Source organism: Aspergillus oryzae, chromosome 6, assembly GCF_000184455.2.
Source record: "Aspergillus oryzae RIB40 DNA, chromosome 6".
Lineage (NCBI taxonomy): Eukaryota > Fungi > Ascomycota > Eurotiomycetes > Eurotiales > Aspergillaceae > Aspergillus > Aspergillus oryzae.
In genome coordinates this window covers 1394277-1414839 of record NC_036440.1, presented here as the reverse complement: position 1 = coordinate 1414839, position 20563 = coordinate 1394277, and the positions used below count along the sequence as shown (strand labels likewise).

The 20563-nt window shown below is 47.6% G+C and overlaps 7 protein-coding genes across 7 annotated transcripts; 3 read left to right on the top strand and 4 right to left on the bottom strand.

Moving 5' to 3' along the window:
- Positions 1-479: 479 nt before the first annotated feature.
- Positions 480-2373, top strand: AO090020000160 (carotenoid oxygenase family protein; the record flags this gene model as incomplete). The annotated part of the gene is made up of 4 exons (XM_023238131.1): positions 480-511; positions 565-1201; positions 1252-1653; positions 1759-2373. The coding sequence occupies 4 exons, from the start codon at positions 480-482 to the stop codon at positions 2371-2373; spliced, it is 1686 nt and encodes a 561-aa protein (XP_023092723.1).
- Positions 2374-2687: 314 nt separating this feature from the next.
- AO090020000161 (uncharacterized protein) lies at positions 2688-4325 on the bottom strand (the record flags this gene model as incomplete). Its single annotated transcript, XM_023238130.1, has 5 exons — positions 2688-2798; positions 2935-3368; positions 3432-3623; positions 3685-3750; positions 3827-4325. 5 exons carry the CDS (start codon positions 4323-4325, stop codon positions 2688-2690), a joined length of 1302 nt encoding a protein of 433 aa, XP_023092724.1.
- A 1409-nt stretch (positions 4326-5734) lies between these two features.
- AO090020000162 (isoamyl alcohol oxidase) lies at positions 5735-7739 on the top strand (the record flags this gene model as incomplete). The annotated part of the gene is made up of 5 exons (XM_001824470.1): positions 5735-5809; positions 5864-6255; positions 6307-6511; positions 6574-7500; positions 7551-7739. The coding sequence occupies 5 exons, from the start codon at positions 5735-5737 to the stop codon at positions 7737-7739; spliced, it is 1788 nt and encodes a 595-aa protein (XP_001824522.1).
- Positions 7740-7983: 244 nt separating this feature from the next.
- AO090020000163 (uncharacterized protein) lies at positions 7984-10604 on the bottom strand (the record flags this gene model as incomplete). Its single annotated transcript, XM_023238129.1, has 3 exons — positions 7984-9195; positions 9289-10395; positions 10536-10604. The coding sequence occupies 3 exons, from the start codon at positions 10602-10604 to the stop codon at positions 7984-7986; spliced, it is 2388 nt and encodes a 795-aa protein (XP_023092725.1).
- Positions 10605-12184: 1580 nt separating this feature from the next.
- Positions 12185-12934, top strand: AO090020000164 (NAP domain-containing protein; the record flags this gene model as incomplete). The annotated part of the gene is made up of 1 exon (XM_001824472.1): positions 12185-12934. One exon carries the CDS (start codon positions 12185-12187, stop codon positions 12932-12934), a length of 750 nt encoding a protein of 249 aa, XP_001824524.1.
- A 514-nt stretch (positions 12935-13448) lies between these two features.
- Positions 13449-14081, bottom strand: AO090020000165 (uncharacterized protein; the record flags this gene model as incomplete). Its single annotated transcript, XM_001824473.1, has 1 exon — positions 13449-14081. The coding sequence occupies one exon, from the start codon at positions 14079-14081 to the stop codon at positions 13449-13451; it is 633 nt and encodes a 210-aa protein (XP_001824525.1).
- Positions 14082-15100: 1019 nt separating this feature from the next.
- AO090020000166 (DUF4419 domain-containing protein) lies at positions 15101-16219 on the bottom strand (the record flags this gene model as incomplete). The annotated part of the gene is made up of 1 exon (XM_001824474.1): positions 15101-16219. One exon carries the CDS (start codon positions 16217-16219, stop codon positions 15101-15103), a length of 1119 nt encoding a protein of 372 aa, XP_001824526.1.
- Positions 16220-20563: the final 4344 nt, after the last annotated feature.

Sequence of the window (20563 nt, the reverse complement as noted above, 5' to 3'; positions counted from 1 at the left end):
GGTTTAGGTGGTACTGATTGTGGTTTGACGATTTTGAATTGATGTAAGGGTGGATTTGTGGGAAATGCTTAGAACATCTTGATTTATAGCAGGCCCTCGATAAGACAACACATTTGCGAGTCAGCGATTCGCCCCTTGCAGTAGACTATAGCCGGTTACATACTTAGTTTCCCCACAGAGATACAGGTTAACAGCTCATTAGCGACGTCATGAGGTATCGCCAAGCAAGAACAAATCGTGGTGATCGAGTAAACCCAAAAGACGAGAGAGTTCAGTCGTGCCAAGCACGTACCCAGTTGGGCTGTACAAAAACAGGCCTACATAAAATATGATTTTTTATGCCATGAAACGACCCGGACCATAATATATTGATCGAATATGTGGTGTAACTTAAATATGCAGCTCGCAGGGTGCACATTTTCGCTACCAGTTGGATCTGTACCTAGGGCAGGACATTATCCCATGTCAAAGCCGACAACATGATTGGGAAAGAAAAAAATCGCAAACATCTGTATGTACGAGTCATAAGCGAAGAGAATATTTACTAACTCGGCCCTGTCATAGTTATTTCTCCGGAAACTATGCTCCCATATACACAGTTCAGCATGCGTATCCCTGCGAGGTTCAGGGCACAATTCCCGAGGAGTTTCTAGGAGGACAATATGTTCGCAACGGCAGCAATTCTCTTCAAGATGATGATCGCCGCGACCTCCACTGGTTTGATGGTGATGGCATGCTTTCTGGGGTGTTCTTCAGGCGCATGTCTGGCTCGAAGGTGCAGCAGCCGTTGTATTCGAATCGGTATATCCTGACGGATGTGCACTGCGCAACTGCGGAGTATCCACATATTAGTCCGATTATCTCAAGCGCTACCACACTACTCAGCCCTATGGTATCTCCGCTGAAAGTTTTTATGGGCATGTTGCGGACCATGGCGCTGATGCTCTCATCCTTCCTCGGCTTTGTAGTCCGTCCAATCCGGAGAATTAGCACCGCCAACACTAACATTCTCTATCATGATGGAAGGGTGCTGGCAACCATGGAGACTGGTCCACCAATGAGAGTCTACCTTCCGTCTCTAAGCACAGTAGGATGGTTCACAGGGAGTAGCGCCGAGGGAGAGCCCCCTGATGAGACAATGGGGCCATCTATCGGTGGTCCTGGGATAGAAGGATTTCATAACGAGATGACGACAGCTCATGTACGTCTCCATCTTATTATTACCAACGGATACTAACTCCAAGATACCAGCCTCACAGTGATTACCAGACAGGCGAGTTGCTGCTCTTCCATTCGACATTTATCTTCCCATTTGTACACTACAGTATCATATCATCTGGATGCGCCGGCAAGCATGGGTCATACCTCAACCAACCCGTTCCTGGTTTCACATCTGGAAAGATGATGCATGATTTCGGGGTTTCGCGCAAGCACACCATTATGCTAGATGTTCCTCTTTCTATGGATCCAACAAATATAACCCACAACAAGCCTGCCATAGAGTATGACCCACACGGTCGCACCCGTTTTGGGGTCTTTCCTAGGTACTGTCCCCCTCAGATTCAATGGTATGAAACCGATCCTTGTTGCATTTTCCATACGGTCAACAGTTGGGATGAAAGCGTCCCCTGGGGAACACGAGTACACATGCTCGTATGTCGGATGAACAGTGCGGCTCCCATATACCATATGGGAGACCTAGACGCACCAGCAGAGGCAAATCACGAAAATCCTGAATGTCGCCTATATTACTACCAGTTTCCGGCGGATAAATCCAGCACTATAACCGAGCAATGGGCGCTGTCCGCAATTCCGTTCGAATTTCCCCACGTCCCACGACATATAGAGATGACCGCCGCCCGATTCGTGTACGGATGCTCTATGAGCGAAGGGAACTTTGCCACGAGACAGAAATCCAGCGTCAAGATTGACTGTCTTGTAAAAATAGACGTCCGCCACCTATTGCAGGTGGCTGAAGCTCACCCGCCAACTCAGATAACTGGATGCGTTGACCAACGATCTATCAATGAGATTCTCGCTACTAATGATGCGAATGACCCCATTCAAGTGTTTGCTCTTCCGTATGGATGGTACGCACAGGAGTGCTCATTTGTGCCCCGAAAGGATGGCATCTCTGAAGATGATGGATGGCTCGTCACATATGTATTTGACGAATCTCAACTTGATGCCAACGGTAACGCGCCAGCAACCTCGCGCAGTGAGTTGTGGATAATCGATGCTCGCAACATGAGGGATATTGTGGCGAGGGTGTTGCTACCACAGCGTGTGCCGTACGGTATGCATGGGGATTGGTTTTCAGAGGAGCAAATCCTGAATCAGCGGGAGGTAGCTGAGTTTCGCTCTCTAGACTGATGAGAGTTAGACATGAGATGACAGAGTTCCTGTATTTTTTTATGACCTTTTTCCAAGACCGGCTGCTAGGGTACAGGTCATCAGGTGATTGTATATTTACTAGAACCTGACCCCTAGATTTAATGAAAAGAAGGATGCATAGATCTATACAAAAGTAGTTTAATTGACACTTTGCAGTCTAGTCTAGCCTCACTATGAACTAGTTCATGTGATCGTATCAGCAGATCAGTGCTTTTTCCTGAAAATGCAATCAACGTTATAAACTTGACAGAATAATGTTCGTGCAAGCATTATCATCGCTCACCTATGTCAGTTTAAGGATGTGGATTGTGCTGTGAGGGATAGCCGTGTCGATTGGGATATATGGCTCTTGACCCTGATCGTTGGATTGGCCGGCCTTTTGTAGAGCTACTTTGATTGATGTACTGTAGACGTTTATATATGAACAGTGTGTGTTAAGGCATCATGGACGCTCCTGTGTAATGTCTATATATACTTATTCCCATCTAAACACAAAGGAGTGGTTTTATATACAATTACCACTTCTAAAACAATACTCACCACAAAGAAACACAAATCATCTTGAAGAAACCATGCTCTGCAAACATCAGTAAACACACTCACAACAAGAGAAAAAGAAAAAAAATGAACACTCACAAACTCCTTAACCATCCTGATCTCCCCGCGCGGCTCGTCCTCAGACGTTTTAAACCACGACGTATTCCCAAGACCATCCGGCCCATCTACACCACCCGTTATATGCACATTCTGTCTATGAGACTCATACCCCAAATCCCGATATGATTTCATATCCTCCAGTGGTAGGGGCACCTCGCTCAAGCTCGTCGTGATTAAAGACCTTTTCTTCCGTGCTGATGTCGCACTCCGATCGTAGCGATTAGCTGTATATCCGCTTGATCCGTAGGGATACTGGTTTGTGCTCGAGTTGCGGGAGATGAAGGATTTAAAAGGGGGGAGGCAGCCGACTATGACAGCTAGTTTCTCTTAGTATACCACTTTTTGTTTATCCACATGGAAACAGGAAGTATTGAACGTACAGATTGAGGATTCAGCGATACTCCATATAGCAAGACCGACTTGGTCCGAATAGGCTCTTCCGGTAATCTCAATTGCGCGCACGATTGCTGTTGCGATGATGATGAATCCGACGCAGAACACGACACCTAGACCGATCTTTTGTTGTCTGGTGATTTTCGCCTTCCAGAGGATGCGAAGGGGGAGAGCCATGACTGTGGTTGTTGTTATTATCGGGACGAATCATTATGTGGGATATGTGTCAGCGAGTCGTACTCATCAGGTCAGTGATGATATCCACAGCTGTACTATAGCTGATGGAGATAACGGAGCCTTTGATATCTGCGGGCTTTGTGCATTTTCCTGACAAGACAATCGATTAGTCTCTCTTTCGTATTCAGTGTCAAGAGCAAAGTACCGAATCTGAAGTAATCCGACGGAGGATGACAGTTGAGTGCCGACGCAAGCCAGCACCCAACATACGCTATGAAAGCGAATATGGCGATTCCAGCACACGCGCGACGGTACTTCGGGAGTCCGTCTGAGATCATCCAGAACAAAGCCAGGAAGGAGCCCTTGATACTCCAGAGGATGGACCAGAAAAGTCCGATGATGACGAACTCCAGGTGCACATAGCGCAGGGAATGGTATTTGATGTCTTCTCCGGTGGGGGTTAGAGTCATGTAGTAGAGGTGTGGCGCTTGGATGGTCTGCAACACTGCGTTTGTGATGAGCAAAGCCAGCCCGCACAGGACAAAATAGTCGTCTGCGAGCAAATGCTTCATGCGCTGCAGGCGGATGGCTATACGAATCGAGGTGAATGCTACGCTCAGCGCCACACCTGCCCAGGTGATGCCAATGAGGCCATTGGCGGACAGGTGGGTTGCCACGCCCTGGGGAGCAGTAGAACTGCTCATGCTGGTCGCACGGGTGTCATTAGGTGGGGGAAGGGTGAAAGGTATATAGATGAGTACAATGCGAAGTGGAAGGCATGGTGAAGACTCTAAGACGGGTGAGATTTGGAATATGCATGTTAATTTACTCAAATCTTCAATAGGTGCACTGGCTTCATCCTTCGCTGGGCATGCACATGAAGGACAAGGATCCTTCCAACACCAGAGGATTACAGTTGAATCTACTTGGCTAGGTTACAGTAGATCATACCAAAAGACCGAGCGTCGGCCGCTGGTCCCCCTCCGGAGGCCATCATTAGATGGTCCGTGCTGTTATGGGGGCCGTTTGTGGGCAACCGCAAGGACCACGGCTTCATCTTAGGGCCGGCTATTCCGACAATTTATTAACCCTCCTATAATCTTACCACCTCACAGTAGTTTGTCCGAAGTGTTTCACAATCCCTGTCGCTCTACGTAGGCTACCCCAAATTAGTTGTCTGTATTATGCCATGTACTCCGGGTTCAAATGCCGTGCAGCTCGTGTCGTGGTGATCCTGAGTCCACGACGGAGGCCATCTGCCATCCCATCTTAGGGTTGTGGATCTCACGGGATACAGCAAGGCAAGACGACAGTATGTGAGCACAAGCCAATGGTTCATCTACGAAGCCGGAGGCAATGTCAGTGTATGGAGTGCCATGGCGCCCTGATTTTTGCTCTCTTTTTGAACTCGGGAGAATTCTTTTGAGCCTGTTAATTTAACGGATTAAGTTTTTAATTTGGAGAAAAGGGGACTAAAACTAAGCGAAGGGACGGACAACGGACGGACCCTTGGCCGTCAACTTTAGTTCCTCCGTCCCCTGTATATCCGCTTGACCATGTGGGACTCGAGGTGGAGCCAACGTGGCCGGAATGCTGTCAAGATTTGATGGTCTTGCCTGGATTCTCGGAGGTGGGATGTCGCCAAATGTACGACTGAAACAGTGAGCAGAGAGCAAACGCATCTTACATGTGCACTTGCATACAATTCTAAATAAGATAGTCATATCTGCAAAGTTCATACATGAGGTGAAGCCTACCATATTCTCAGGGCTAATGAGATGTAAAGTCACTCGAGTCAGCATTCAATATACGCCTGATATGATCCGGGATGCGGCATATTCCGACCTCGGTTGTAGTGAGTCGTACCAGAGTTATGTTAATTAATAGACTAGACCAATGTAACGCCCATGAATTGCCCAATCAGACCTTCTTCCTCAGACGAAGAACCGATTCACTGCGAACCCATGCACAACCCCTACACAAATCATGTCGGTTACGTCGCTTGACTCGTATCCGCAGCCAATAGGCGAAAGTATTTAGATTCAATCCTGACCGCAGCTCAGCTTCTTTTTCGTGAACATCCCCTACAATAACTCTGTTTGAGCAGTTGACCATGCGTTCGACACTCTGGTCACTATTAGGCCTAACCGGGTTGGCCTACGCCAGCACCGAAGGTTCCTGCAAATGCGTGCGTCTTTGAAAGAAATGATATCTCGGACGGTTGATACTAACCACACAGCAGACACCCGGAGACTCATGCTGGCCAACACTCGACACTTGGAATGCGCTCAACGCGTCAGTATCTGGAAAGCTCATCAAGAACACCCCTCCTGCCATTTCCTGTTATCCGGGTCCCTACCAGAACGACGAGGAATGCGCTTATGTCTATTCGCAATGGTCCAATGAAACCTGGCAGTCTCTGTCACCTGTCGGATACATCTATCCAACAGATGACAATTGCCCGCCCGTGGATCTCAGCTCGGGAGAGAAGCCTGGAAACTGTACCTTGGGACAGGCTCCTTTGTACACCATCAATGCGACAGAGCCGGAAGAACTGGCTACTGGGATGGCGTTTGCGAAGAAGAACAACATCCGTCTTGTTGTTAGAAATACCGGCCATGATATCCTCGGAAAGTAAGTATGGTATCGTGCGATCTACGGTGGCATCGGCTCATCAGTTACTAGGTCGGAGGGTTATGGTGCCCTGCAAATCTGGATCAAGTATATCCAGAAAGGAATCACTTATCATGAAAACTACGTGCCATCGGACCAGTGTAAGCACACAAACTGGACTGGCGCTGCGTTCACGATCGCAGGTGGTTACGTCTGGTCGGACGTCTATCAGGAGGCATTTAAGCGTAACCTGACCATTGTTGGTGGAGGAGACCCTGTAAGTCAAAAAGTCCCTATTGATATATTACAGAACACAGCATATCTAACTATTCCCAATAGACGGTGGGTTGCATCGGTGGATACATCCAAGGTGGCGGCCACTCACCCGCAAGCCGCGACTACGGTCTAGGATCAGACCAAGTCCTCGAAGCGCAAGTCATGCTAGCCAACGGCACCACCGTGACAGCCAACGCATGCCAGAACTCCGACCTCTATTTCGCGATCCGAGGCGGCGGCGGCGGCACCTACGGCGTCGTCACCTCCGCAGTCGTAAAAGCCTACCCTTCCAAACCCGTCGTGGCCCAATCGCTCGCCATAATGCCCCTGGGAAACAACACCGACGCCCTCCTGGAAGCAGTCACAGACATCCACACCGAATATCCATCCATCTCCGACGCAGGATTCTCCGGATACGGCACCTGGTCCATCAACGGCCCCATGGTACTCTTCGGCAACGAGACGGTTGGTTACGTCCATGCCGTGGCAGCCATGGGCAAATCCCAAAAGTACGCGGAGGTAGCATTTGAGCCTCTCCTGAAGAAACTGCAGAAATACAACGGTACTTCGCTCTTTGTTTCGGTTCAATGGTTCCAGTTTCCCTCCTATCCGGCTTACTACAACGCCATGTCGGGGGCGCATCAATCTACTGGCTCCGCGAATTCGGCTTTGACTTCGCGAATGTTCGACAAGGACTCTCTGACCAAGAACCGTACTTTGCTTCGCAGGATGATCGGTGTTATTGCCGGGGCTCCGGAAGAGTATACCATCAACAGTGTGGAGCTGGTCGGTGGTGGAAAGGTACTGACTGACGGAGAAGACCGTTTCTCGGGTGTCAATCCAGCCTGGCGCTCGACGTATATGGTCAATGTTGTGGCTAGGGGTTGGGCTGACGAGTCCACCGCTCAAGCTGTCAAGGATGATATTACTTACAAGAAGGGTGGGGCGATGAGGGCGTTGACTCCCAAGCTGGGTAGCTATATGAACGAGGTGGGTTCCTTCTATATTCTGGAATTTTGACGATGTTAATATGTTGTTAGGCCGATCGAAACGATCCTCTCTGGGCTACTGACTTTTTCGGTGCTAACTACAAGCGCCTGTCTTTGATTAAGCGGAAGTATGACCCGGAGGGCTTTTTCTACTGTCCAGCCTGTGTGGGTAGTGAGGCCTGGCATCAGGATAGCCTCCCCGGTCAGGCTTACGGTCCTCTTTGTCACGGGAGAAAGTAGATCGTGTCCCTAGGTAGATTATTACCTGCTGTACAATAGCTCTTGCAAATAATAATTTTGTATTATAGATTTGACCTCAAGGTTGTAGCAGAGCCATGGATAAAGTGGAGTAGCCCTAAGAGGAGCAAGCCGAATATTAAGATCTTTGTATTCCTAGCGTGCACATTGAAAATAGGATAACTTATATATTGAACAGAAGGATCTTCAACATCAATAAAAGACGGAATAATATTGGCTCAAGCGGTCATACAATGGCAATCCGCTCAAATGCATCAAACCCTGCTCTTTCCAAAGCCTCTCCTCGCATAACACCCTCAACATACGCCTCCCCGATCAATACCCATGCATTTTTTCTGCCAACTTGACCGCAAAGCTCGCCGATTTTCTGTTTCAACGATGCAATCTTCCTCTCAGTATCCGCAATAGATAATCGCTGTTGATTCCTCTTGGCAGTAGACTTCAATTCAAAGAGATGTTTTTCCAACTTCTCCACCGTATTCCCCAGGCTTTTCACTTGCTGCTTCAAATCCTCATCGATGTGTCGGAATACGTAGGGTACAATGGCACCCCGTACCGGCATCACCCAATCACCACAACTCAACCAACTAGGCCCCATCCCAATGAGACCATCCTTCGTTCTAAACAAGGAGCGCCAGTTCATAGCGGAATAGAACGCATTCTCGTACCGCTGCGCCTCTGGTGAAATAGGCTCCATCTCAGCCTCTAAGAAACGTCTAGACTGCCCGGGTATTCTTTCCTCTATCTTGCTACAAAGGCTCTCGATAATTTCCTCGCTTCGTCTTTTTTTCTGCTCATCACCATGACTCTCGTCAGGCGGTGGTATGCCTTGGTCTGCTGTTCCTGACCATGGAAGGTCGTCAAACTTTCCAATCAGCTGCCGGTAGACGGCTAGAAGGCTTTCCAGTCGCCTTCGCTTATTCGCCCTTATTTTCTTAAGCACGGTGAAGGCTTTGATGTCTATTCGCAAAACTGTAACCCAAAGGCGCACCTCGCGCTCGATGATCTCGCAAAGCCAGACGCGCGGAAGCAGCTGGGGTGGCAGTGATGACGAGGATCTATTCACATCTCCATCCATCATAGAGTCTAGTTCAGTGTCACGGGAGGAGAAAGAAGAAAGGGAGGAAGCAAGAGCGGTAGCAATCGCATTAAAGCTCGTGCCGACATCAGAGGGGTAGGTGTAGGGCAGCGCGGCCAACAATTCGAGAAAGGGTATTAGGGCGTCGAGGTGCTCTTTCGAATACGAAAACTTCGCGTTTAGGATTATTTCATCAATTTTGTCGAGTGGCATAGCGTCAAGGTATAATGTCGTCCCATCGCGTGAAATCGTAGGCGAAGGGACCGCTTCCTGCAGTTGCCCTAATGTCCCGGCTGCAAAGGCTGTGCCGCCGCCACCTGCCGCCACCGCTGCCGCGGCTAGGTTGCTGTTTACCAGAGACTGTAGATGCCGATGTCAGTCCAAGCCTTGGGGGTGCAAGTAGGAGAAACGATAATATATAGAACGAGACGAGTAAATTAAGAGGGCACTTACTGTCCAAGAACCCAAGGCTGGGACCCAAGAGGGGAGATCATATGTTTTACTAGACTTGCATTTGAGCGGCGCTTTGAGAAGGTCGTCGGCGTCACGCGGACGGGCCGCAATGGAGAGCAGGTCAAGACTGTGTGGTTCATTCTGGGAAAGTAGGCATGCTGCGACGTTGACCAAGATCTCGGCTTCGCTGGCCTTATAATCAATCTCGATGACACACCATAGTCCCTTGGGAAGGGGCACCGATGATACTGAAACTCCCACCATGGCTGTTGGGCGCTCCATGGTGGGTTGGTTGCTATTGGGAGCACGAGTGCCAGGCCGGGGCGGCAATGGCGGGGGATGAGTAGAATTAGCATAGTCACCTGGCTGGAGACGCTGCTTATCTATTCTTAACGACTCGGGATAAATCAGAGACAGGCCGCCAAATACGAAATCCTTTGGATCCGTAGCACTGCGACCCTTGCAGGTTAGAAGCCATTCGCGGAGGGTTAACTTGTGGCCCTGGGCAATGGCTTTACGAGCCAGCAGGACGTTGGGGATGTCACCAGTGTGAGAAAACCATCGCGGCAAAATGTATGTCTTGGCAATATTCCACCCTTTCTCCGGCTTCATTGCCTCCCCAGGGTTTTGATAAGCCCAGATAAACGAGGTCAATAAAGCCTGGAGGCTAACATAGTGCTTGCCGTAAAGAAAGACAACGTGTTTTGCCAAGCAGAATTCTTGCAGTACCCAGATGCGCTTGAACCATTGCCGATTAGTTAGATCGAGTACAGTCATAGCTGCCGCTGATATGCAAAACCGGTCATTCTTAAAGAAGGCAGAGGATGCTGCAGTAGTAGATGTGCTCTCGTCGTCAATCAATAACTCGAATGGGGGTAGTTCCCTTGGAGGCCTCTGCGCTAATGCTTCTAGCTCAGGAAGGCCCTGAGCTAGCTTTGACGAGCAGTCACCAAGCCAAACAAGAACAAGGTCCGCCGATTGGTATATCCTGCCCATCATTCCAACCTGGGCATTTCTTTCGGTCATATCGCTGTTGAGATGGTCAGCCATTCCGCGATATTTGTCTTTCTCCGATTCTTCGAAACACGTGGGGACGAAGCCGGGTACCTTTGGTTCATGCATACCGCATCAATCCAATACTCTCCATTCCCAGGCCGAGTTTCTCGAAGGGATAGTAGAGCTTCGTAGAGGTTCGCAGTCACGCCGAGTCTCTTGCCATTGCACAGGATGGTCTTGGTGGCGCGCACCTCTTCTTCAGCCCCTGGGAAATGCATGTCATACTCTTGTCCACGATACGCCGCTTTCACCATGTCCATTATTATGGCGGCACCGGAACGTAGATATGAGTGCTGTTTCCTCCATGTGTACGATAAAGCCGTGTACTGGGGGCTGTCGTTAAGGCTGACGACGCGAATGGAGCATGATATCTCATCGCTCGGCCTTCCAGGCTGGACTCTAAGTAGACGAATGTGCGATGGACCGGGCAAGGGATGGTATTGGAAAGTACCTTCCGATAACCACTTCTCCGAGCATTAGAAGCCTGTATCTATATGTGTGGATGGGAGTTTCTTGAGCCTAAAGGTAGGTTTGCATACCGTGTGTACTAGTTCTTTCCAGGTTCTTTGAAGATAATTTGCGACTCTGGAGCTTGAACTGACCTCCATAATGTACTCAACTTTGCATTACCTTCGTCGGTGCGGGGGGTAAGTTAACAAGCAGAAGACGGAATCATTATCTTTGAACCTTCCCTATCTTTATATTCCAAGACAGTATTAAATGAAATGGTGGAAGATGGCGCGATGAAGCACTGCCCCCACATTGAAGTCGCGTGCATTGTCTTAGTCTTTCAGCCGGGTAAAACATGTTGCACTGTTGTGGTCTACATAGCCACACCATTGTAGATTTGAATGGAGGTGCATTGGGAAAGTTGTAAAGAAGATCACCTGCATGCCGATCATGAGCTGCGAGGTCCTTTACGGCAGGCGATAGGGACCACTGCCGCAATTCTGCGTTTCTACTACTCGTAGCATGTACACGATGCGGTATTAATATGCATGACATTTATTAATGTTTATTTGATGCCCTAGATACGAATCTTGATATAAACGTAATCACAAAATTTATGAATAGATACTTAAAAAAGTGTTGGGGATTATATAAGCTCCAATGCGTACGATAGTTAAACGAAGCATGTTAGGGCACTATGGATATCTCCATATTAGTTGGCAGTGTTCGCTCAAGCTTAGTCTTAGTAAGTCTGCTTTTGACAAGTACTTGTGTTGCTCACTATCTAGACTTGTACTTTAACAGCTTAATACTAAATACTCAGAAAGAAGAAGCGTTCCAAGGTCAATATTAAAGAATTAAAGAATGCTATTCATGATCTACTACGTAACATGACTGCCACAGTGCCACCTCAAGAGCTATATTCACTCACTCTGTGCATAACGTGACCAGAGCATGTATGAATCACTTAGTGAAAAAGATCATTCAAATAGACTCCGCTCTTTATTCTGGATAAACAAGAACAGTGGCTTTGTTGATCCTCTAGTGGCAGCCTTGTTTCCGTGGGTTGTAGTGAATAGGGTTACTTTGTAGGATACCACAGACAAGAATGCCTTTGTACAAATATAAACTACAAAGAAAATAAAGGCTTGAGCAGATCGTCTTATGTTTATTCTATAAAACTCACGCTTACCGCCTTCTTCAACTCTTGTGTTCCAACTGTCTCAACCACTTTCGCACAGTGGTCTTTAACTGATCAACACCTCCACACAGCCTTTTAGACTGACCATACATCAAACATCGCATCCACCACCACAAGCTCACACCAAGTCTAGAGACTCAAAATCCCATCCACCTCACCGAATAAGAGTCAAAGCACTCTCAAGCTAAGATGGCAACCCCCGACCCTCACCCCGACCTAAAAGCCCTCTACGACAAAGAAAACGAACTCAACGCCCAGTGGGAGCACGACATCCACGAAGCCCGCAAGATACACTACGAGCATAACAAATCCTTCTACCAGCGTCGTGCAGAGCTCGCAACCGGCTGGACGGGCGACACCCAAACACACCATCCCCCCATCCGGGATTTCTGGCTGACAGCCCTGCGCAATGAGCACGAGACCCGCAAGCTAGTCACAAAGCTCGATCTGGGTCCTCTAAAGTCCCTCATTGACATCCGCGTCGAGTGGCTCGAGGGCTTCGACTACGTGCTTGCTTTTTACTTTGCTCCCAACGAATACTTCACGAACCGGATGATGCGCAAGGAGTTCTACTACGATAAGACTGGCGAGCCGACTCCGAACCCGTCGCCTTTGGAGATGAGGGGTGATCGGATTCATTGGAAGAAGAATCATATCCTGCAGGCGGAGTGTCATGCGCGGATTGGGACGAAGTCGTTCTTTGCCTTTGTGTCGAGGTCCCTGGCGTATGGGGATGCGCAGACGAGTGAAGAGGAAAGCATGGAGGATGCGAGAATAACGGAGGATTTTGAGATGGGGGAGTCCATTAGGGATTCTGTACAGCCTTATGCTATGGAGTTGAATTCAAAGGCGTTTGGCTTGGAGGAGGATGGCGTAGGTGAGGAGGCTGAGGAGGCTGAGGAGGAGGACGATGAGGATATTGATTATGATATGGAATAGATGTTGGATGGCGTGTTTAAATTTGGTGCAGCTGAGCTGGCCTGAAACGGAGCTTGAGGTTGAAAATAATACCAACAGTAGTGCTGTGCGAGATAGACTGAGAGGGAGAGGGAGCAGTTGTTACTAGGATATTGAGCTAGAGGAGACCTCCTTGTTATTATCCAAGTCAGACTCTATCGCAGATACATCAGCCACAAAAGAATCTTACTTCTTCTACAATGCTGTTTACCTATGCAGCAAGTAAGATAGTATTCAATGTTTTAGAATTATGCGCTTATCCAGTAAGCAAAACATTAGCACTGTTCCTTAGCAAGGAGACGAGAATGAACTGATCACCCCAACCAGCATCCAAGAGTATCGCAGATAGCTCTTTGGCTACGGCAGGGTCTAGAGTCAAAGAGCGTTGTCAATAATCAGTGCCTGCACGGATTTAAGATTTCACAACCCAGCAAAAGGAAGTCGAGAGTACGTCGTAGTACAATCTTTAGACGGGGACTCATCAAAGACATCTTCACTACTTCAAGCATTTTGGACGGATCCAAGGTGTTGATCCAGGGTACCACTTAATGCACTTTCCGTTACAGCACATCCATTGATGCTCCCCGCTAACACCGCAATCCCAGTACTGCTTGCAGGTTACCTCTGTCTGGAGACTCTGAATACTGGACTCGTCATTGGTCTTGTTAAATTTATCTTCTGGTGAGCGATAGCGCCTCTTATCAAGCTGAGTCTCGCTAGAGTTGTCGATGACGGGTTCAGCATCGCCCGGGGTTTCAGGGCTATCCTTATTGTCTGCGGTGTCTTCGGAATCCTTCACTGGAGGCTTCGGGGGAACACGTCTGCAGTCATAAACACTTTGACAGTAACCGCTGCAGCAGAGGTCTCCAGGACGACAGTCAGTAGCCCAAGTGCATCTCTGGGGGCCGGCGACCTCGGATTTGGGAGGAACGTGTTTGCAATCACCAGTTCTGTGACAGCGACCCTTGCAACAGAGCTGCTGCTTGGGGCAGTCCCAGTCCCACTGGCAGACAACGGTTAGAGCGTCAGGGGATGCGTTAGACTTGTCGAGTTCGGCGTCGTTAATGGCGGTTGGAACGGACACCACCAGAGCGGCGTAGAAGAAGAAGAGTACATTGAAGAACTTCATAGTGACGAGAATTGCTTTTTTCGAGTTTATTTAGCAAGAGAATGACAAGCAAATTGGATAATGTGGTTATGGATAGAAAAGGAGCGACGATCGAGCAGGAAGACGCGATAGACGGTGGTAAAGAGCGACTAAATAATGAGTAACATTGATGCCATGTTCACCAGAGCCAGCTGGTATGTGAATAGAAGGGAAGTGAATATCAGCCTTCCCCTCTACGAAGGATATTAGGGGAAGGGTTGGGCATTCTTAAGAAATGAATGAAGATGACTCGGTTTACATCCCTGAAAGACTGGCCTTCTGAAGCACAGAATCCAAGCCGAGATTAACGGCATTCATAGTATGCGATTGCCTATACCAGTATGACCTTTGTGTACCCAGCCCAATCATCGTCCTGTTGGTCTGTTGTGAATCGCAAATCTATACTCTCCAGTCCGGATAGATTCAGGGTTGGCAACGGCGCTACGGCGAGTTTAATTAGGGAGCACAAAGAGCACCAATGAGCGGGTTAGTGGGATGGTCGAGCTATCATCCTGCAATCTTATTCTTTGTTTCCATGTCACGACTTCCCGCATGGCGCTTGTCGATTCCCTGCTTCGAGTGGGCTTCGAAAGGCTCAAGAATTCATCTCCGATGCTTCTATCACTCTAGGATTGAAGCCTGGTCATGTTCCCCGACAATATTTCGGACTAAGGGAATAAAGTACGGTCAGAAATATGATACATTCTGAATGTAATAAAAAGAAATACTACGATAGGCTGTCGTAGTTCATACAGCAAATCCAAGCAATGAAAAGTGTTGACCAACATCCAGTCAGGGTATTGTTGATAGCCCCAAATTGTTCTATGGAGGTGTCACGTAAAGAGGCCAGGACAAATAAATACTATTATCTCTCCTTCCAGAAATAGATGAGCCCCTCGCTTTCCAAGCTCATCCAAGCTTATCCCTTCAAATCTTGTTATCCGAATGCAATTCAGCAGATTGCGGGCTATCACTGTGCGCTTGTTGAGTTCAGCCCTTATCTAAAGATCATCTCCAGTTGACTCTTTGGATTCGGGGAGTACCTCCTGGACTGGTCCGTACATGCACCATCCTGATACCGGTTCAATAGTATCCAGCGTCTCTGGGTCCGTAAAATTCACACCAATCAGACCAGCGACCATCTCTCTCTTGTAATCCTGCTTCCCACCCTTGATGACTATAGGAACAGAAGCGGACCCAGAAGGGATATCTTTCACCCTGAGCGGAAGATAGCGCAGGCCATCAAGTTCGAGATGCTTGGTTGATCTGTGACGTGCCACGTCTTTCCGGCATTTGCCTTCTGCATTCCAGAAGCAGAAAGCAGTGACCCAGCCAGATATAGTCGGAGGTCCGCTCTTACCAGACATATGAACACTCGCACTCCAAAAGCTTTTGGCCTGAGTTCCTTGCGAGCCATCGAAGCAAGCCACGAAATGCCGCAAGACGGGGCGTAGGAGGTTTGCAAATTGACGAGGCTCCTCACCGAACTCATTTATCTTCTCAATCTTGTTCTGTAGCTGAACCCAGTCTGCCCGCTCACCCAGCAGGGTGACTCTTGGAATGCCACAGGAGAGGACCCCTCTGTATCCAAAGTACTTCTGCATCGTACCCATCATCAAGACAGAGGCTACCACCTGATCAACCTCAGTGGTCGTGCTAAATGAAGGCATGAACCATGACCGCAGATCTTCAACAATCTCATTTTCGATCAGCTCTGCCAGCCGTATGGCAAGATCCTCGGGGTCTAGACGGCTCCCTTGCTTCACAATGAGCTCTTTCTTTCCTTCGTGAGCAACAAAGATTTTCCTACACTCTTCCGCGTGGGCATTGATGTAAAATCCTAGCTGCACGAGGATGGCCACCCATACATCGTCTGGGCGGACTTTCAAGTGGTAGTGATAGCAATATGCAAGATAGACTGCCCTGACGAAACCGTGATTGCTTGCAATGAAGAAATTTCGGTCAAAGGATGAAGGCGAGAAGGAACTATGAGTAATTTTCATGCCGTTCTTGAATATCTGGGGGCACGACTCTTTGAATAATTCCTCCGTATTGCGGACTTTGCCTCCAAATGTCCACTTGGTAGGTGAAACCTCCGCAACTGCAAACGTGACTGGCATCGTGGCTCTTGGTGTTAGTCCTCCTCGCACCGGTGCATTCAATTAGTTCTGATAGATGGTCAAACCCCTAGAATATGGCCAGTCTTATATATCTTTTGCCTTCCACACTTCAGGAGTATCCACGTTTCATTCTAGCATGGTGTGTCACCATTCCGGTGATCTCAGGGAGTGAGTCAAAGGTAGAGTTTCTTAGATCATCTCCTTTGTGAAGATTGCTGGATACAAGGCCGTCACACTATCGTCACTTGTCTAGTCATTCAACGATACGCGTTTTGTCTCTTTCTTTTCCTTGGTATTTTCCATATCATCTGATTTTATATCCCTTGATATTCAAAAGAAGACTCATGGATCTGACACCACAGACCTTTGGACCTCCTCGTTCCGTCGCAGGTGTAACTCATGGTAATGTGATTTGAACCTTTATTAGCTGAGATAGGACCACAGGCTGAGATGCTTACCCGCGTTGAGTCGAATATCAACGAGTTCTACTTCTTTGACCGAGGTTCATTTTACTTAGAATCAGTAATAGAAAACCTTAGGTCGATAGGCGGTGATGCCAGTCGGTATACTTCTATACCGAAAAATCCATTCATCGATTATGATATCACACCAGAGGTTGCTCGGCGTTTGACTCCACTTCCAGGCTGAGGTCATAGCCGATCTGATTCATATTACTTAGTGACTATCTACAAGGCTTTGAATTTGTAAGCATATATGCGCATTCACGCCCTGGAATTAAGTGGTTAGTGACAGGATTGTACTCAGTGAAGACATTTCTCTTCATCCTGACACCGGAAGAAAGTTGATAAGATACGGTCTCCACAGTCCTCGGAGTCCCACGAAAGTCAGAAGTTTCCCCGGGGTCGGGACTCTCCAAGTTCTATGTGCATAGGACAGAAGCCCTTGGAACCAAATCCACTATGACGTGTGGAGTGTATTTTCCCTGAATCTAGACATAAGTTGGCCAGTGCATCGACGGTCCGAATGTCATTGTTTTGTCATGGGTGGCGAAGTCTTTCCCCGTTGCAGATATACCCTGACTACTCGACAAGATTTCGAGGAAAACAATATAAATGGAAATATAGGAGATTGAGATATAATCAAAAGATACTGCCATACTATCTCAACGAGTCTTCTCACGAACTTCACCGATAACCAGCATTATCAATCACCATCATGCCAAACCTAACCCTCGGGAAAGGCGCATCGCCCGCAACTAGGTATGTACTATGTCTAAACTTACTAGCTCTTCTAGAATCTGGGGTTAATAATCCCACATAGATCTCGCAATACAGCTATCCTAAGTATGTTCGCCGTGATCGGCGGTACCTGGCTCGCCTTTAGATCGCTTTCACCACGAAGAAACCAAGCGGCGGTGTCAGAGGATGACCGACAAGCCATAGATGGCGAAATCAAGATGGGACGTGCAGAAGTCGTCTCAGAAGCCGATCGGCAAACGATGAAGGGGGGCAAACCTGGCGAGAATAAGGTCGGGCGTGCGCCGCATAAGGGGCTTACGACTCCTTGACTTATGATTACAGAAGTTTACCGTCAACAGGGGTGTTTTCAGTTTCTAGTACTATTTGTATATAGATAGATAATGTCTGAAAAACAATGGAGATAGCATTATAGGTTAGTTTATGAGCGTCAGGGTTCTTGTAGCTCGATGGGGAAGACCGAGAATACATGAGGTAGTTCATCACACCAGGGTCGACTGGAAAGAGTGTGAATATGTATTGCCATATGACTCTACAGATATCAGTGCGGATGCCAGTGGTCGGATAGGGACAAATTTGGGTACTGGGTATTCCAGACGGATTTGGGAGTAAAATTGTAGCATCTGGAGTCTTTTTTTATCGACCGAAGAGTTAACACTGCTGCGTTGACGATGCATTTTCCTCCTTCCTTTCTTTTACTTTTTTCCATTTTCCATATCCTTATTTCCTTCAATTCTTCCAAGACCCCCCAGGCGTCGAAAATCCATCCGGCATTCCTAAGCTTCCGCAATCATCTCTCGCGAAGAATGTGTCATGCAGCTAGCCACTAAATCACCGTTTGCATTCCGCATCCACACTCTCCACTGCTTGTGAGACTAGACTTTATGTATAGGGACGTCATTTGAGTCAGCGTGTCCACTCTTCTCTATTTGATTTTGTCTGAGTCCCGCGCATTCTATCACAGGAAGGCTAGGTGGGTATCAAACTTCCACTAAGAACATGTCACATTGAAGGAAACAGAAACAAAATAGAATATTTTAAGAGTTACATTATGGACGAAAGTGCCTCCGAGTATAACAATACCTGCAGCAGTACCATGTAAGGCATATACGATCCCACCGGGACCGGAAATCATGGGCTGAAGCTATAGATGAGTTCTACATATTAAAAATTTACACAGTGAATAATCTCACTAATTATGTGCAAACTGTAACGTCCTCCAATGCAGTAGCTTCAAGTCTCTCGAAAAGAGCTCATTCCTGTGATTACTCAAGTTGTTGGATCTGCTTCGGCTTCTTGGTTAAGACGCTGGATAAAGAAATCTATAGATTCTCCAACGCTATACCCAATCAACCCCGAAAGATGCATCCCAACGCAATAAAAAAAGAGGTTGTCCAAGCATTGCTAATCTACATGCGCGTGTTTCATATCTTATGCTCACCCTGAGGGAGTGTAACATGATCTGCGCAGAATAATCGCGGTCAGTTATCATCGCAGCCCGAGAGCTGGGACTGGGGTTCAACTTTCGCTACAAAAACCGCCCGATCCACAGCAGTTCGGATGCCGTTGGGAATCCGCTCCAGTTGCAATCTGAGCTAGGGTTCAACTCGAGCCTCGGCTCGCCAGGAACTTGACCGAGTCACCGAGTCGGTTTAACCTGGAATCACTCACAGAAACTATATACAAAATCCTAGAAAACTTCGAAAACTACGATAATGTCGGATACGTCGTTTTCTTTCCAAGGAATTGCTAAAGCGAAGGATGAAGCGTTATTCACAAAGCTTCTCCTTATATATGTCTTGATGATTCGGAAGGCCTGACCGACATATATTGTTCCCCACAGTATCTATCGGACAGAACTAAAATCCGACAAAAGTCCCAGAAATTCTAGAAAAAACACCGAAAATAATGAAACCTTTTGTACTAACCTTGGGCTGTTTCCCACAATTTTACAAATATTATCGCACATGTTAGACCACCGCGAAGTCTACCCCGGAGGAGAAAAAGTCTCCGAGGGGTTGAACCCCCAAGCATTACCAACAATTTACTAATCTCACCAATCCACCCAAGTCAACCTAACGCAGATCGAAAATTAGCTAAACTATTTTAAGATCCTTTACTGCAAAGTAAGCTGTCAGACCTTAACTTGTGCCAGGCAGAATCGTAGAAGGCTGAACCCTGGCGAAAAGGCCTAGAATTGGGTATTGTTCGTTTCCTGACAGTTATATCGACACCAGATGTTCTATTGGGGAAGATTGGCGATCGATCGAGTCCAGACAGGGCTTGACGTCACGATGGCATATAATCGATTGGCCCTGGTGTCTCTTCAAGATAGAGTTATCCAGTCGGAGTCATTTCTTGTATTCAGGGTGGTTGACCGACAGGGACGTAAGGTCGGCATCATACTATCCCAACCTACGGACATAATATGTCGCGAAGTGAGGTTGTAATCTCGATGTAATTGCCAGGCTGTTTGCAAGGGAATGTTGGATATAAATTGTCGTGATCATTGGAATTCGAATTCTAAATAGTTAATGACTCTATCCTAACCAAGCACGATATCATTTTCTGATCCCAAATTCTATAATCCAACCCAGCCCCAACATGCCTCAGTACAGAAACGGCCAGAGCGTGATCTATAAGCCTGTTGGCGGTATGTCCGTCCTCATTTCCAATACGATGTAAGAATAATCGACTAACAACCCCAATGCAAGGCCCCGACTCAAGGACCTCTGAAAGTGTCGGGACTATCCAGTCTGTTCTCACCGAGCCTGGCAACCAGGCGGGCCGACACGTTGATGCCAGTGAGGAGAACCCTAGATATGAGGTGAGTTCTATCTGAGAGAAGTATTGTCCTTGACAAGGTTCTGATATGTTTGGCGATAGATTGAGAATCAGAATACTGGAAAGACGACAACTGTTTATGAGAGGAATATTCTTGGCCCTGCTGAGTGAATCTTGGATTCTTTGGTGAGGGGGAATAAATTATAATGTATTTTAATTTATTTATGTGTGACTTCATATGTACTTTGCAGGAGAATTTGGTAATTTGACTTACGAATAAGCTTATTCGGCTTTATTTGTAATGTTCACTCGTGTGTTATTCGGTCCTTGACTCCTTGTTGCT